The sequence below is a fragment of the Penicillium longicatenatum genome (genome assembly GCF_028827895.1).
Source record: "Penicillium longicatenatum strain IBT 33135 chromosome Unknown contig_2_segment0_segment0, whole genome shotgun sequence".
Lineage (NCBI taxonomy): Eukaryota > Fungi > Ascomycota > Eurotiomycetes > Eurotiales > Aspergillaceae > Penicillium > Penicillium longicatenatum.
The window spans coordinates 5882385-5895812 of NW_026643120.1; the positions used below are offsets into that span (position 1 = coordinate 5882385).

Sequence of the window (13428 nt, forward strand, 5' to 3'; positions counted from 1 at the left end):
CCAGAGCGATAGACGAGAAGAACGCGGTCATTGAGGAATTTCAGCTTCAGAAGAACAGTCTGGGTCAACTGCCTGCAGCCCGGCATCCATCTGTAACAAGCGCTAGCAAAGAAACATGCCACGAAGATCCTGCAGACGGACCACCAATTACCTCCGTGAATGACCGAGACAGTAATACCACAACTCCGAGGTCATTCGAGGACCTAATTGGCACTTGCACGGCCAGAGACCACAAAGCTGGGAGACTAGCAGGAGACACTGAAAAGCACCTATTTGTGCATGATTTGCGGCTTCGGGGAGTGCCCTGGATAGATGTCGGTATTCAATACAAGAAAAGATTCAACATACAGGGCACTTGCAATTGGAGTACCATACAAAGCAAGTATAGCAAGGAGTTGAAAAAAAGAAAGAGGGGTAAACTGGTCTTGAAAGTTTGTCCATCGCGTTTACGGCAGATTTCCTTGGGGACGACTCGGTCACCATTGAACCCACATCGAACGGCACCAAGAATCGGAGCGGCTGTCTCCAAACCTGTTGTACAACAGATTACACCATCGATCCAGTCCTCCTGTGACGAGGCCGATAATGGCGTGAATAAACACTCAGCAGTTTCATTCCCAGAAACCCCGGCAGGTGATGCAGTGTATGCCCCGTTCTTAAATGGCCTCCCCCTGATTCCAAAGTTTCCACGAGTGAGCCCAGGGTGCCACTCCGAGGTAGCTTGGAGTGCTTATGAGTTCGAAACATCCACCTAGACTCAAAAAATAGATTACATGGGCAATCTAGACGACATGGTGGTTTCCGGACTTTAGCGCCGGAATAGGGTGAAACTAGCCTTTCCTTTGTTCTCTATCCCTAATCTTTCAAGGAGTTCATGTACAATAGTTCCCGGATCTGATTTTGTTTTAGCTAGTATAATGCCTGCTTTGAAGCTAGCCCAGCTCGAAAATTGAAACTTTACAAATGCGTCGCCTGGCATAGACTCGGAATTCAATCTTGATGGGCTTCATAGCTGCCTGTATAATGTGTCTGTATCATGTGTTCAACCTTGGAACTATGAATCATTTTTTAATTATTTTGCTGAGATGACATCAGTTCATATCTACTAGACGTGTAACATAGATACTTACGGCTACATCAGGCGGCGCATCGGTGATAACGACTTGAAAGATTAAACCAAACCGCCGGGCCATACACCTGTGTTGTATTCGCTTTAACAATTTGTGTTCTGTAGCAATCGCAACACCCCTCATCGGGATGTGGACCACAATTACGCACCACAACCCCACGGGGAATCCTCCACATCCATGACCCTCACCGCGCCTCACCCGAACACCCATCCACGTCTCAATTGGCCCTCGATCCTTGAACCCAGACCATGGGGACCGGAGTGGTACAAATACCCAGCCCCTCACCCCAGATCACACGAATTTCCATTCAAAATCCGAATCTTACAACCCCCCCAGAACACACTCACAGCACAATCTCATCACTATGGAGATAATTTGGAGAGACTCCGCCACTAAGGATGCCTATGAGGAGGCGCGTGTTGGTCGCGTGTTCAATCACCGTCGTCCCTCGCGATTCCCCCTCGCTGTCGTGAAGGCCACCAGCGAAGATGATATCGTCAAAGCAGTGAAGATGGCTGTTGAGATGAAGTGCCGGGTGGCAGTTCGATCGGGTGGGCATTCTTGGGCTGCGTGGAGTGTTCGCGACAATTCTATTTTGATTGATCTCGGCAACTACAAACAGGTGGATGTTGATGCGGATAAAAGAGTTGCAAGGGCCACACCGAGTATGACTGGCCGCGAGCTCAATTCCGCTTTGATCAAGGACCATGGATTGATGTTCCCCGGTGGCCATTGTCCAGATGTGGGGTTGGGCGGGTTTTTGCTTCAGGGTGGCATGGGCTGGAATTGCCGAGTAGGTTTGGGAGATCTTGACTACGAATACATCAGTTGCTGACTTGGAAGCAGAACTGGGGATGGGCATGTGAGAGAGTTCTGGGTTTGGATGTAGTCACTGCCGAGGGCGAGTTAATTCATTGTAACTCGACTCAGAATCAGGATCTGTACTGGGCGGCTCGGGGAGCTGGTCCTGGTATGTCGAATGTATTTACTCATCAAAAAATATATACTAATTTTCACAAAAGGCTTCCCTGGTGTTGTCACCAAATTCCACCTCAGCTTGATCCCATACCCGAAGAGAGGATTCCGTTCCTCGGGCTATGTCTACCCGATCAGTCAATACCGAAAGGCATTTGACTGGCTCCTATCAATCACGGAAACCTTCGATAATGACACTGAGATTGCCGCGATCTCGCACTACCCAGAAGGCTCTAAGGAAATGTGCTTCTTCATTCTGTTCGTTGTTATGAAAGATACTCCCGAAGAGGCAGAGAAAGCACTCCGCCCAGCACAAGATACTCGTCCCGGTGGGGCCATTGATGAATGGTTCTGCAGGGAAGATAGTCTCGAACAGCAATATGATAAACAGGAAAGCGCCAATCCTGAAAAGCACCGCTACTGTGCTGAAAATGCATACATCAAAGATGACGCTGATGTCCCCGCGGTACTGGAGGAAGCATTCACTACCCTACCCCATCGAAAAGCATTCGCTTTATGGTATCCGATGAACCCGTGCAGTCGCCGGAAGCTACCAGACATGGCTCTCAGCATGCAATCCGATCATTACTTTGCGCTGTATACAGTCTGGGAAGAGGAATCTGACGATGCGCGCTGCCAAGCGTGGGTGAAGAATGTGATGAAGAAGGTTGAGCGACAGTCTGTCGGAGCATACCTGGGTGATTCCGACTTTCAGGTCCGCCGAACCAAGTTCTGGGCCGATGATAATGCCAAAAGACTGATGACTATTCGGCGCAAATGGGATCCCAAGGGTCGTGTTTGTGGATATTTGGATGAAGACGACAAGTCGGGAACAACTGGTTTGAGAAATGTGCATGAGTGGAAGCTGTGATCAGCTCAGGGCTTGGGGAAGTGTATCTGCGCACTGGGGAAATTGGATGATTGTTTTGTTCACTGCAATATTACATTGGTCATGTTTTTTATGCATGTATATAACGCCTGTAGACCTCGGGAGTTCCATATTGAGGGCATTTCCAACCGGGGACTTAGTTCTGTAACTATAATTAAGCAAGGAGTTTTTATTTACAGCTTTGGCTTAGACTGGTCCGCCTGTCTAAGTTTCTTCCACACTTTCACACCCTCGTACCACATTGCATCACGTTCAATCTTGACCGTTCCGTCTGGCTTGAAGGTTCGCACGCCTTGTTGCCCGCTAGTTCCCCAGCCAAATCCATCTTGACCAGCCGCAGTCGGGCCCTGCACGAAGCGGCCCAAGGGACCTATCAAAGCTTCATATGTGTTCTTCTTCTCAGTCGAGTTGAGAACATCTCCGTTACCCCAGAACCACAGCGGGTAATCAGACGAGTGCGTTACACCCCATTCGATGGGCAGCGCTTTATCCATACACTTGGCACGGTACTCGATGCGATACCTATACAGTAGGCTCGAAGCGTCCACACCTCCAGTGTTAGACGTAAGCGCATGCATGAATCCACGCTGCATATGATGAACCTGCATATCAGCATAGATCTTCCCCCAGGCATCAGAGACCCAGTCCTTGCAATCAGACGGGAATTGACCATTAGGGTAATGCAATGGGAGCACAGCATCGACAATCCGCTCGGGGTAGTCGGCGACCAGACGAGTCCGGAGTGCAGATAATGTGTTTGCCTTGGGCGGGAACCAAACAGCGTATAAATGTCTTTCGTCGCGGCACTCGCCTAACATTAGGCGTATCTTCCGAGTAAGCATTCGGCGCGCAAACTCGCCATTATCAAGTGACTCGAAGAGTGTTGGAAGGACGAAACCAGAGTCAGTAGTAGGTCTGAATTGATGCACATCGATTGTCTTCCCAGCGTCGAGAAGGGCTTTGGCTGGCAGCGACCGGAGCCTGGCCAGCTTCTCGTTCCCAGAAAGAGTCAGCGGAATTTCAAGCGCAGTCAGCAGTTGGTCAAATTGTATTTGTGTCTCGGCTGGACTCTTTGGCTGCACGGCGGGTGAGTTAGAGAACATGCATGCTTGGCGAATGATGGCCTGTGAATCTGGTTGACGGAGGTCATATGCGAGCTGGTGGAAGACAGAATTGGCACCTATTCGGAATTCAAGTCAGTTCGGATCTGTGTTGATCGCATAGAAGCTTGATCATACCCGCAGAGTAACCGGAGATTGTAATGTTGTCGGGGTTTCCGCCGAACAATTGAATATTCTCCTTTGTCCATTCCAATGCCAGTCTCTGATCCCAGAATCCATGGTTACCAACTGTTTCGCCGACAGACGCGGCATCATCTGCTAACTCAGCCGAATAAAGGAATCCAAACAGATTCACGCGATATGCAGGCATGACGACCACAGCATTGAAATCGGTTTCGCCTAGCAATGCCCCCGCATTGAAGCCATTTGGAGAGCCGAATTGGAGCCAGCCACCATCTGTTACTCGCAGATTAGTCTCTCTCCCTCGGATATAGGGAATTGACTGAGTGTTTACGTACGGATAAAAACATAAACAGGCCATCCACCTTGAGGGGGCTGGCCTGTTGGAACCCATACGTTGCACTGGAAGCAATCCTCCGACCAGGCGTCCGGGTTCTCAGGTGAGAGTTGTAGGAAGCCGGGCTGCGGACATAACCCCGCTCCGCTGTCGCACTGACCAGGCGATTGTTTAGTGCCGTAGCTGAAATTCGACGACAAGCGGCGAGCTCGTCGCCATCGCTGGAGGGGAGGAAGAGCGTATCGAACGCCGCCAAAGTAGTGACAGAAGTCCGAATTCTTTCCACTAGGTGAGATGGTGGCACCCTGGATGACGCCACGGTGGGCGAGGTCCTTCAGATACGGGCGACGAGATGTTTCCATTTCGTGGTCTTGAGTTCGGAAAGGCGTAAAATGAGGACGGGCAGATAAGGAATTGACGTTCAATCACGGATCAAATACGAGGATGAAGTATACTTGTCTTGACGAGACAACTCTCCGGTCTCTAGATTATCGGATTTTTGCAGGTTTTGCGCTATTCAGGACACGCTGCTCTTTTATCGCCCGTCAGATTGCATTCCGCCATTCCGCTATGGTCTTTTTATCCGTTATAGATAATGGTTGCCGAGATAAAGAGCCAAGTGGAGCTTTTCATTGGTGAAGGAGACGAGCTGATCGGCAATTTGGAGCTCCGGGTTTGGAGAAATGGATAGAATGCGGGGAGTGTCGGCGCTCGGTGACCAGATCTATTGCCGATGTCACATCTACGCATTTATAAGTATAATAGAGCTTCGGAATGAGTTCCCAAGTTTGATTTATTGTTCAATCATATCCATGGATAAAGTCGTTGAGTTATGACGTACTAAACAGGAACAGGTACCTAGTGATGATTCCCGTGTGGACGGTATCCACTTTGAACCCGAGCGCCCACCACCAGTCAGAAGATTCAATATCACGGCCGGAAGCCATACATGAGTGTCGGCCTCAAACCTCGATGATCAGCATTTTGAACGGGAGTATATAACGCTTACAGAAAACCCTCATACTATAAATTACTTAGACACCAGAGAAGCTTGGTGATCATTCGAGATAGAAGTTCATTCGGGTCGAAGCCCATTCATCATATATTGGTATGGAAATGTCGTGTAAACGAGGGGAGATAGCCCCTAGGTCACTTACTCAATTCACTTTGGTAGGCCAGACCAATTCCGTACTCGGATGGATCACAAGGACCTATACCTTCATCTTCACAGCTTCATCGCTAGAAGTGTTGTTATCGCCATTGTCAGACTGTGCCTGGCCAACCTGGACCTGGAGCATACGACGTGCAACACGGGGAGGGTCAAATATGGACTTGGACTGCGCGAAGATCTCGTCAATTTCCTCTAAAGTGCGCCCCTTGGTCTCGGGGAAGAAGAAATATACACAGGGCACGATTGCCGCATTTGTAACGGCAAAAATAATATAATATCGGTTGGAGATCGTGTCAAATCCGACCGGCGTGATTTCAGCGAGTAAGAAATTGAAGGCCCACACAGTGGCTGTGGAGACGGCGTTCACTGCGGCGCGGACTTGTAGTGGTGCCATCTCTGCGGCATACAAGAATGTCAGGCCCGAGTAGCCTACTGTGAAAATGAATTGGAAAGCATATAGGAACACCACTGCCACCACGAGAGCACCCGTATTGCCTTCTTGCCCAGTTGTGCCAGCCAGGATCGCCATGCATATTGACATGGCGCCCGCAGACCAGAGCATCAAAGGACGACGACCTAGGCGGTCAATTGTGTAGAAGGCGAGGAAGCCGCCAAGTGGTTGTGTCAGACCCATCGCGGCAGCCAAAATTCGAGAACGAACAGCGTCCAGGCCAAGATACTGCTGGAAAATTGTAGTAGCGTAGTAGGTGATTAAGTTAACACCACACATTTGCTGAAACATTTGACCCGTTGCAGCGAGATATGCGCGGTGGAAAAGTCGCTGCTCGCCCATAGTGAACATGTCGCGCCAGGATGAAGCCCCGGCTTTGGCTAGAGATGTTTCAATCTCGTAGATAGTATTTGTGATGACTTCTGAATCAGATCCAACATCCAGAAGAGCTTGAAGAACTTCCCGGGCTTCTTCGATTCGGCCCTCCTTGATGAGCCAACGAGGCGACTCCGGGAGGAGCATAATAAACGTCATAGCGATGAGACACAGTACAATCTGGAAGGCGAGCGGAAATCTCCAGGATACCGAGTTGCCTTTGATAAAATAGAAACCGAGGTCAATCCATAATGCACTGGTAACACCGATTCCAACGAAAATTCCATCGGTGACAACATTAGAACCTCTCTTATGTGAAGGGGAAATCTCTGACTGCCAAACCGGGACTGTCGCAAGATAACCACCAATTCCAAGACCAAGGACTAATCGAGCCACAATAAATTGAGCAAATTGAAATGAGGAAGCCATGAGGATGGCGCCGATCACAGCAATGAAATTGGTGATGAAAATGACCTTCCGTCGGCCAAGAAGATCGCCGAGGTAGATGCAGGACAGGGCACCAAAGATACCTCCTGCAGTGTAAAGTGCGATAACCGTGCCTGTCATGACGCCCACGTGTTAGCCCGGACTCCGAAGTCAATTAAACCATATCTCAGCCGCACTAACCTTGAATAGTAGAGTTCTCATGTTTAGTCGCAGCATCACCATGCAGTGTATCCATTCTTGGAAATTGGGCATTGAAAGTCTCGAGAGTCAATAAACCACCTGCAACACTCATATTGTATCCATAGCAGGTGAAGGTCGGACACACGACCAGCATGACAGCCGCCCGGAGAAGGGCATTGCCCCTTAGGCCCATATACGGTTTGAGCCCCATGATGCGACTTATTTTAAGGATGATGTATATGTAGTAAAGAAAGAATTAGCATAAAGTGGCAAGCGGGCCCCTATATGCGAAATTTTGGTCCTTAACAGGTTAACCTAGGCTCACAGGTCCCATACCGGGACCATACGTAACCGAAGCTGGTGATTTTGTGCGGGCATCGGCGTCCGCCGTTGATCAACATCAATGCCACACTCAAACGATCTGGCGGGGCCCTTGTAATTCCGGGGGATTCCACCCTTGCGACCCTGGTATTATGCAACCCCGGACGCCATAGTGAGCGATTGCTAATAGTTTCATTTTATTCTCGATGAAGACGCAACCGTTTCGCAATTGCAATTGGTGCCCGGAATCCCACTCTCTGTGCTTGTGTGTAAAACGCGGGGAATTATGTTTCCCCCACAACCTACCCAGTGGACCCGGCCGGTGTGGTCGGTTGCGGCCAGCGCTCTAATGTACAGTATCAGTCTCTCTAGATCTACAGCCAAGCCTAGTAGGTTATATATGCTTTTTTCAAAGACGTGTTTCAAAAAGTACCGTGATTACTTAAAATTCTAGGTCTATTGGGGTGGCCCTTCGCATTGAGCCTTGAAAACTGGTTGGCGCTCGGGCAGAGGGCGGTCCTCGGTAATACGAGAGACCCACTCCTCGGAGGGAAGTCATGCTGATTGGAACTCTTTTTGGTGGCTGATCTCGCCAATTTGAGAAGATATTTGAAAGTCGGATCTCCGAAAATTCACAAATCTGAAATGCTACGTATGACGAGGCATTCTCCAGGCTCGTGCACACAATCCTAAGTCCTAGGCCAACCATATAAACATGCACTTTGAACTCAGATGAATTAGACCTTCATTCATTGAAATGCCAAAGAACGATAAGAATAGATTTACTGTCCCTGTTGGCTTTAAGTAGAATCTGTCAAGAAATCGAACACTTATCGCTCAGCATTCGCCAGCCGCCTCTTGCCGCATTGTAGACAGCCACAAGAGGGCATAGTCACACAAAGACGATTCCAGATGGCATACAGCTCGAGGAACTTGCTCTCGCCTTCACAATCCTCTTCAGGCCATGTTTCTTGAAATCTCTTCCCCACAACATCGATCATTTTATCCATTCTGATCGCAAAAACATTTTCAGCAGTATACCCACTCAGCGATAGTCTTCCGATGTGCTTGCTGAGCATATCTAAAACCTCTGCCATTTGTAATCTACTTTCTGGATCTTTTTCAAGCCGCCTCCGGACCTCGTGAAGCGTAGATCTAATAACATCGCACTTCAAACCATAGCAACGCCCTGGCTTTGCACCTTCTTCGTAAGCTATCATTTTGATAATATCGAACTTTGCAGCGAGTTCCTGTAGGATGTCAGCCATAGCAGCAATCGCAGCGACACACTGGTCGTCTAACTCTTTCAGATTCCTGCTCCATTCCATGAGAAGCTTATGAAGGGTTCTTCGGGCTTTGGGGAAGTCTTCCACTTCGATTGAGATCACGACATCATACGCAAAGGGATTGGTGAACATACCTAACATTGTGGTGAAACTTTGATTCGAATGGACGATGCAAAATGACTCTATTGGAGATGCAAAGTTGCAAAATAGTTGTTTCAATGCTATTGTTCCAGCCGGAAGGGTGGTTCATTTATAATCGCAATGCTTCTTGCTCCCTGGAAAATAGTGACATGGTTCCTTTGACCTTCCCCTTTGTCAAAGTACAAAAGCTTGATTGCTTGAGAATACAGCGCTCTTTGAAATAATTAGATCAATGTTTCTTTCGGGGCCTGACAGCAGCATTGTGTGCTTCATTGTTCCTTCCGAAGATTTGTAAAGGCATTTAGTACCGAATCAGAACAACAATACAAAGTATGAAACGTTCCCAGAAAGGGATTGTGAAACACGAAATAACAATGAGGACATATCCCGAGGCTATGTATTGTTAATTTAATTCAGCACGCATGGCTTTTATCAATTTTCGAAAGGACCAATGAATAACCATTTTAGTGTTCATAGTGCTTCAAAGCTGATAAGAAAATGTATTTCGAGTGTCAGAGTTACCCAACTTGGACGAAGCAGATCTCTACAGATAACTTGCCGGAACACAGATTCCGGCAGGTGTTTTCGACCACTAAAATGAGTGAATGACAAGATCCGAGATGGTTAAGGGGCATAATAAGTGAAGCAATTAGGATGTTCTGACGCATGAGTCGGGGATTTTGGTCTGTATGTTAGATTTTAAATTGGAGGAGACACCCTTACTGTACACTATTGAGGCTTTTCTATACATTGATGAGTGGATTTTTTGGCCCTGAATCGTTACAAATATACTCTATCTGCTTACAGCTCCTTTCTCTCTATTGGATAATTATCTCATCAATAATTAATTGCAACTATACACTATGATTATCAATAAAAAATAATGAACAAACAACACAGTGTTCACCGCTATCGCCTTCCACGTCAGGAAACATATGGAGGCTCTTTCAACCCCGAATCATATGTGACATCAATTTTTGATTTGGCCGGTCTAGTGTTTGAGTATCCGTTCTAAGGTTAAGTCGTAGTATTCTGATGAATGAATCGGTAGTGAGTAGTAGACAAATGATTATATTTTCAATAATACTCTTTAGCATGCCCACCATGGCGTATCATGTATGCATTCAACCCAAGCGTTCTAACTCGAGCACAACATTCCTTAGCTCCACCATCAAGTGGCTCTCAATCATTAGAACAGGCATTGAAATCAGCAGGTCTTTCACATATTCTACTCGGCCGGTCCTGTGTGGGTGCTATTAGTCTCTTCCAGGAACCAGATCGGCCTGAGACCAAGATCCCGCAAGTAAGATTTCGTGGGGGCCGTGCTTTTTCCTGTACCTAGCATGCCCAAACATTTTGCCCAAAAGCGTACAGCCGATTTGGAATAAATTTAACTACCAGAGATTCACGCTTTGCTTCTAAGCTATGGAAACCGTGTTGAAGACAGCGTAAACGATTAGTTCCTACTTAGAATAGATGATTTCGTTTCTATGGCAGTAGCTTTATGTTTAAATAATGAATTCCAAAGCTGATCAGAACTGCCTTCCATTGCGCTCACCCTCTTTATCACGCTGTTAACATCCATCTTCTTATGTTCTGACCATTGGGGGAAGTCGCCTCCTCTGCAACATGGCCGGTAGAACACGTTAAAAAAAGGTCGTCGCGGTACTCTACATCTAAACTGATCATAATGACATGTTTCATTCAGCATGAAAATAAGCACTTAACCTGACAAAAGATTCTCCACTGAATCGTCGCCCCCGATCTGGAATAGATTGCAACCAATATGAACGAACAAAAAAAGAACTTAGGTATTCCATTAGAACATGGCAGCGGCAGCTGCAGCTACAGCGCATAATGGTGCAGCGGTAATCAAAGGCTTTGCGGGAGCAACAGCAGCATCAGCGGTCTTGGTTGCCTGAGGCGCCGTGAAGGAGACAACACCGCCATTGACCTAGAATGCCCAATATGTGATCGACTCAGTTGGAATATTTTTGGTCGAAGAAGACGTAGAAGAGGCAAGATTTCCGCCAGATGATGAACCAGTGATTGAGGCACTCCATGAGCAAGAGGCCGACTCAGAGTATTTTGTGAAAGAGCAATCAGCTGTCTCGGTATATGTGGCGGTCGTTTGGTCGGATGTATAAGTAAATGAAGCCGCAAAGGTATAGGTCCGAGTGAGTTAGAAGAATAGCACCAGATTTAGCTCGTAACCCATTATAGGCCCTCGTATCCTCCATACTGATATTCTAAAATGCTAGTATTTAACATCTGGTTAGATGCAAAACGGATAGCCATGACGCTATCAGTATATGTAATAGTATGCTTATAATTTGAAACAGCTTCTATATGTTTTGACATAGAAGGCGATATCGGCGGGCACTGTAAAAGGCAAACGATAAAGGTCCTATCCGGATGATCAAGCGGCAGTTATAGCACTCAATCCGGCACCAGAAATGACTTAGGTGGTCTCTCCGCCACTCTCTCATAGCCAAGGCTCATGGCCATGTCCCTCGCCTGCTGGAACTGCTGAACACCGGGACGATGGAAATTTATGGAACTTTCCTCCATAAATAAGGATCATGAAAAAGACTCAAAATTTGTCAAAGTACCCATGATCCAGTTAAACTTTCTGATAGTTCGCTCTTCAGGCGTCCGCTTAAATGGGGCCGAGTCTTGTGTGTTTGTACCAGCCCTGGGTCTCCTCACCCAAAATGTTCCCTTTCAGCCCCTACATCACCATGTGCCAGTGGCACTAGAATCGAATGCTTAAGGGCCAGGTGAAGGTGCAGGAAGAACAGCCTGTAACATTTTCTCGTTTCCCTCGGAAGTTATTCTATTAGCAATGTGACTTGTGGTAGCCTAGGCCAGCCTTTACAGTCCTGTTCAAGAAATCTCAATGCTCTTTCTACTGGGCGACCACGGTTCGGAATTTATGGGATCAATAATATGTTGGTGGTAAAAGTGGAAAACCAGTAATATACCGGAAACTTGCTGTAAATGTATCACCAAAATTCGATTGCTAAACATCATCCGATAGAGTTATGGACATTTGATCTGCTTTTCGGAAACTGAAAGAATCTGCTCAGTCAAGCTTCTCCAAACAATGAAACGATGAAACCTCATTCAATATCACGACAGCTGGGAAGGTGGATTTTGTATCAATTGCAAAATGAAAAGCCCAGTCAAAGTAATCGGGAATATGAAAGGCAGTGTTTCATTGCTCCGATAGTCTACCTAGTGTCGCTTTGCCTGCTCGGCTGTCGTTCACCCTCCCAAGCTCCCCACTAATCCATGACCCAATGCGCGACATTTCCTCCAGGTTGACGCCTGTGTGCATACCAAGGCTATGAATCGTATGGATGAGATCTTCCGTCGAAACATTCCCAGTCGCACCCTTAGAATATGGGCAGCCACCTAATCCACCAACGCTGCTGTCAAATATACGAATTCCATGTTCCAGTCCCACAAGCGTATTGACCAGAGCCTGCCCATAGGTATCATGAAAGTGTAGTGCTAAGTCTGTATTGGCAATGCCAGCAGCCTTCAAGGCTTGTAGAAGTTCCATGGTCCTTGGCGCCGTGCCCATGCCTGTGGTGTCGGCGACTGAAACCTCGTCGGCGCCCATTTCCAGTAGCGTCGCAGTTATATCCGCCACTGTTGAGGGATTGACTTCGGGACCTTCATAAGGGCAACCCAGGGCCACGGAGACGTATCCACGCACCCGAATGTTCCTGGCCTTCGCCAATGTGACAATTGGCTTGATACGCTCGAGCGACTCAGCAATGGTGCAGTTTGTGTTGGCTTTTGAGAATGCTTCGGTGGCTGCTGCGAATAGAGATATCTCTGTTGTAGTGGCAGCTTTTGAATCAACACCAGTCGCGTCCGCCGGAACACCCGTGTCATCCATGATTCTCACTAGGCTTTCAAGTCCCTTGATGTTTGGGACAAGGTAGTTGTAGGCAATCGTATGTTGAGCAGAAGGTGGCGACACAAGAAGTTTCTCGCAGATTTCTGAAGTACTGGCCATCTAAATAGATTGATTAAGCAGCGTTAGTGATTTTCTGAGTTCTCAGCCGGACAGAAATTCGCACCTGCGGCACCCATTTTGCCGGAACGAATGACCCTGCCTCTATGGTGGTAACGCCCGTCTTGGCCAGTCGTTGAATCAATTCTAATTTAGTCTCCTTTGAGATAGACTGCTTTTCATTCTGTAATCCATCCCGAGGACCGACTTCAACGATGCGAACATGGTCCGAGGCTAGCCGCGACTCGGTCGCAAGCCGCCGTGTAGATATGGGCGATCGAAGTGCCGTAAAGAAGCGCAATCGAGGTCGAGCTAGCATAGTGGATAGCTCAATGAGTAGAAGATACCAGCGTAGTGTGAAGATCGGAAGAATCCTAAGTCGGACAGGAGGAAAACTGGAGTAGCATAGAAGGACAGAGTACTGAGAGGGGGAGCTCATGAGATGCGGAGAGCACTT

General features: G+C 47.6%; 5 protein-coding genes across 5 annotated transcripts; 1 reads left to right on the forward strand and 4 right to left on the reverse strand.

Moving 5' to 3' along the window:
- Nucleotides 1–1494: 1494 nt before the first annotated feature.
- N7484_004703 (FAD-binding oxidoreductase) lies at nt 1495–2976 on the forward strand (the record flags this gene model as incomplete). The annotated part of the gene is made up of 3 exons (XM_057115123.1): nt 1495–1923; nt 1977–2100; nt 2153–2976. 3 exons carry the CDS (start codon nt 1495–1497, stop codon nt 2974–2976), a joined length of 1377 nt encoding a protein of 458 aa, XP_056975263.1.
- A 191-nt stretch (nt 2977–3167) lies between these two features.
- N7484_004704 (putative carboxylesterase) lies at nt 3168–4934 on the reverse strand (the record flags this gene model as incomplete). The annotated part of the gene is made up of 3 exons (XM_057115124.1): nt 3168–4174; nt 4233–4511; nt 4574–4934. 3 exons carry the CDS (start codon nt 4932–4934, stop codon nt 3168–3170), a joined length of 1647 nt encoding a protein of 548 aa, XP_056975264.1.
- An 849-nt stretch (nt 4935–5783) lies between these two features.
- Nucleotides 5784–7407, reverse strand: N7484_004705 (sugar porter family MFS transporter; the record flags this gene model as incomplete). Its single annotated transcript, XM_057115125.1, has 2 exons — nt 5784–7129; nt 7197–7407. 2 exons carry the CDS (start codon nt 7405–7407, stop codon nt 5784–5786), a joined length of 1557 nt encoding a protein of 518 aa, XP_056975265.1.
- Nucleotides 7408–8347: 940 nt separating this feature from the next.
- Nucleotides 8348–8944, reverse strand: N7484_004706 (uncharacterized protein; the record flags this gene model as incomplete). The annotated part of the gene is made up of 1 exon (XM_057115126.1): nt 8348–8944. One exon carries the CDS (start codon nt 8942–8944, stop codon nt 8348–8350), a length of 597 nt encoding a protein of 198 aa, XP_056975266.1.
- A 3217-nt stretch (nt 8945–12161) lies between these two features.
- On the reverse strand, nt 12162–13290 carry N7484_004707 (hydroxymethylglutaryl-CoA lyase; the record flags this gene model as incomplete). Its single annotated transcript, XM_057115127.1, has 2 exons — nt 12162–12974; nt 13039–13290. 2 exons carry the CDS (start codon nt 13288–13290, stop codon nt 12162–12164), a joined length of 1065 nt encoding a protein of 354 aa, XP_056975267.1.
- Between the last annotated feature and the right edge of the window lie 138 nt (nt 13291–13428).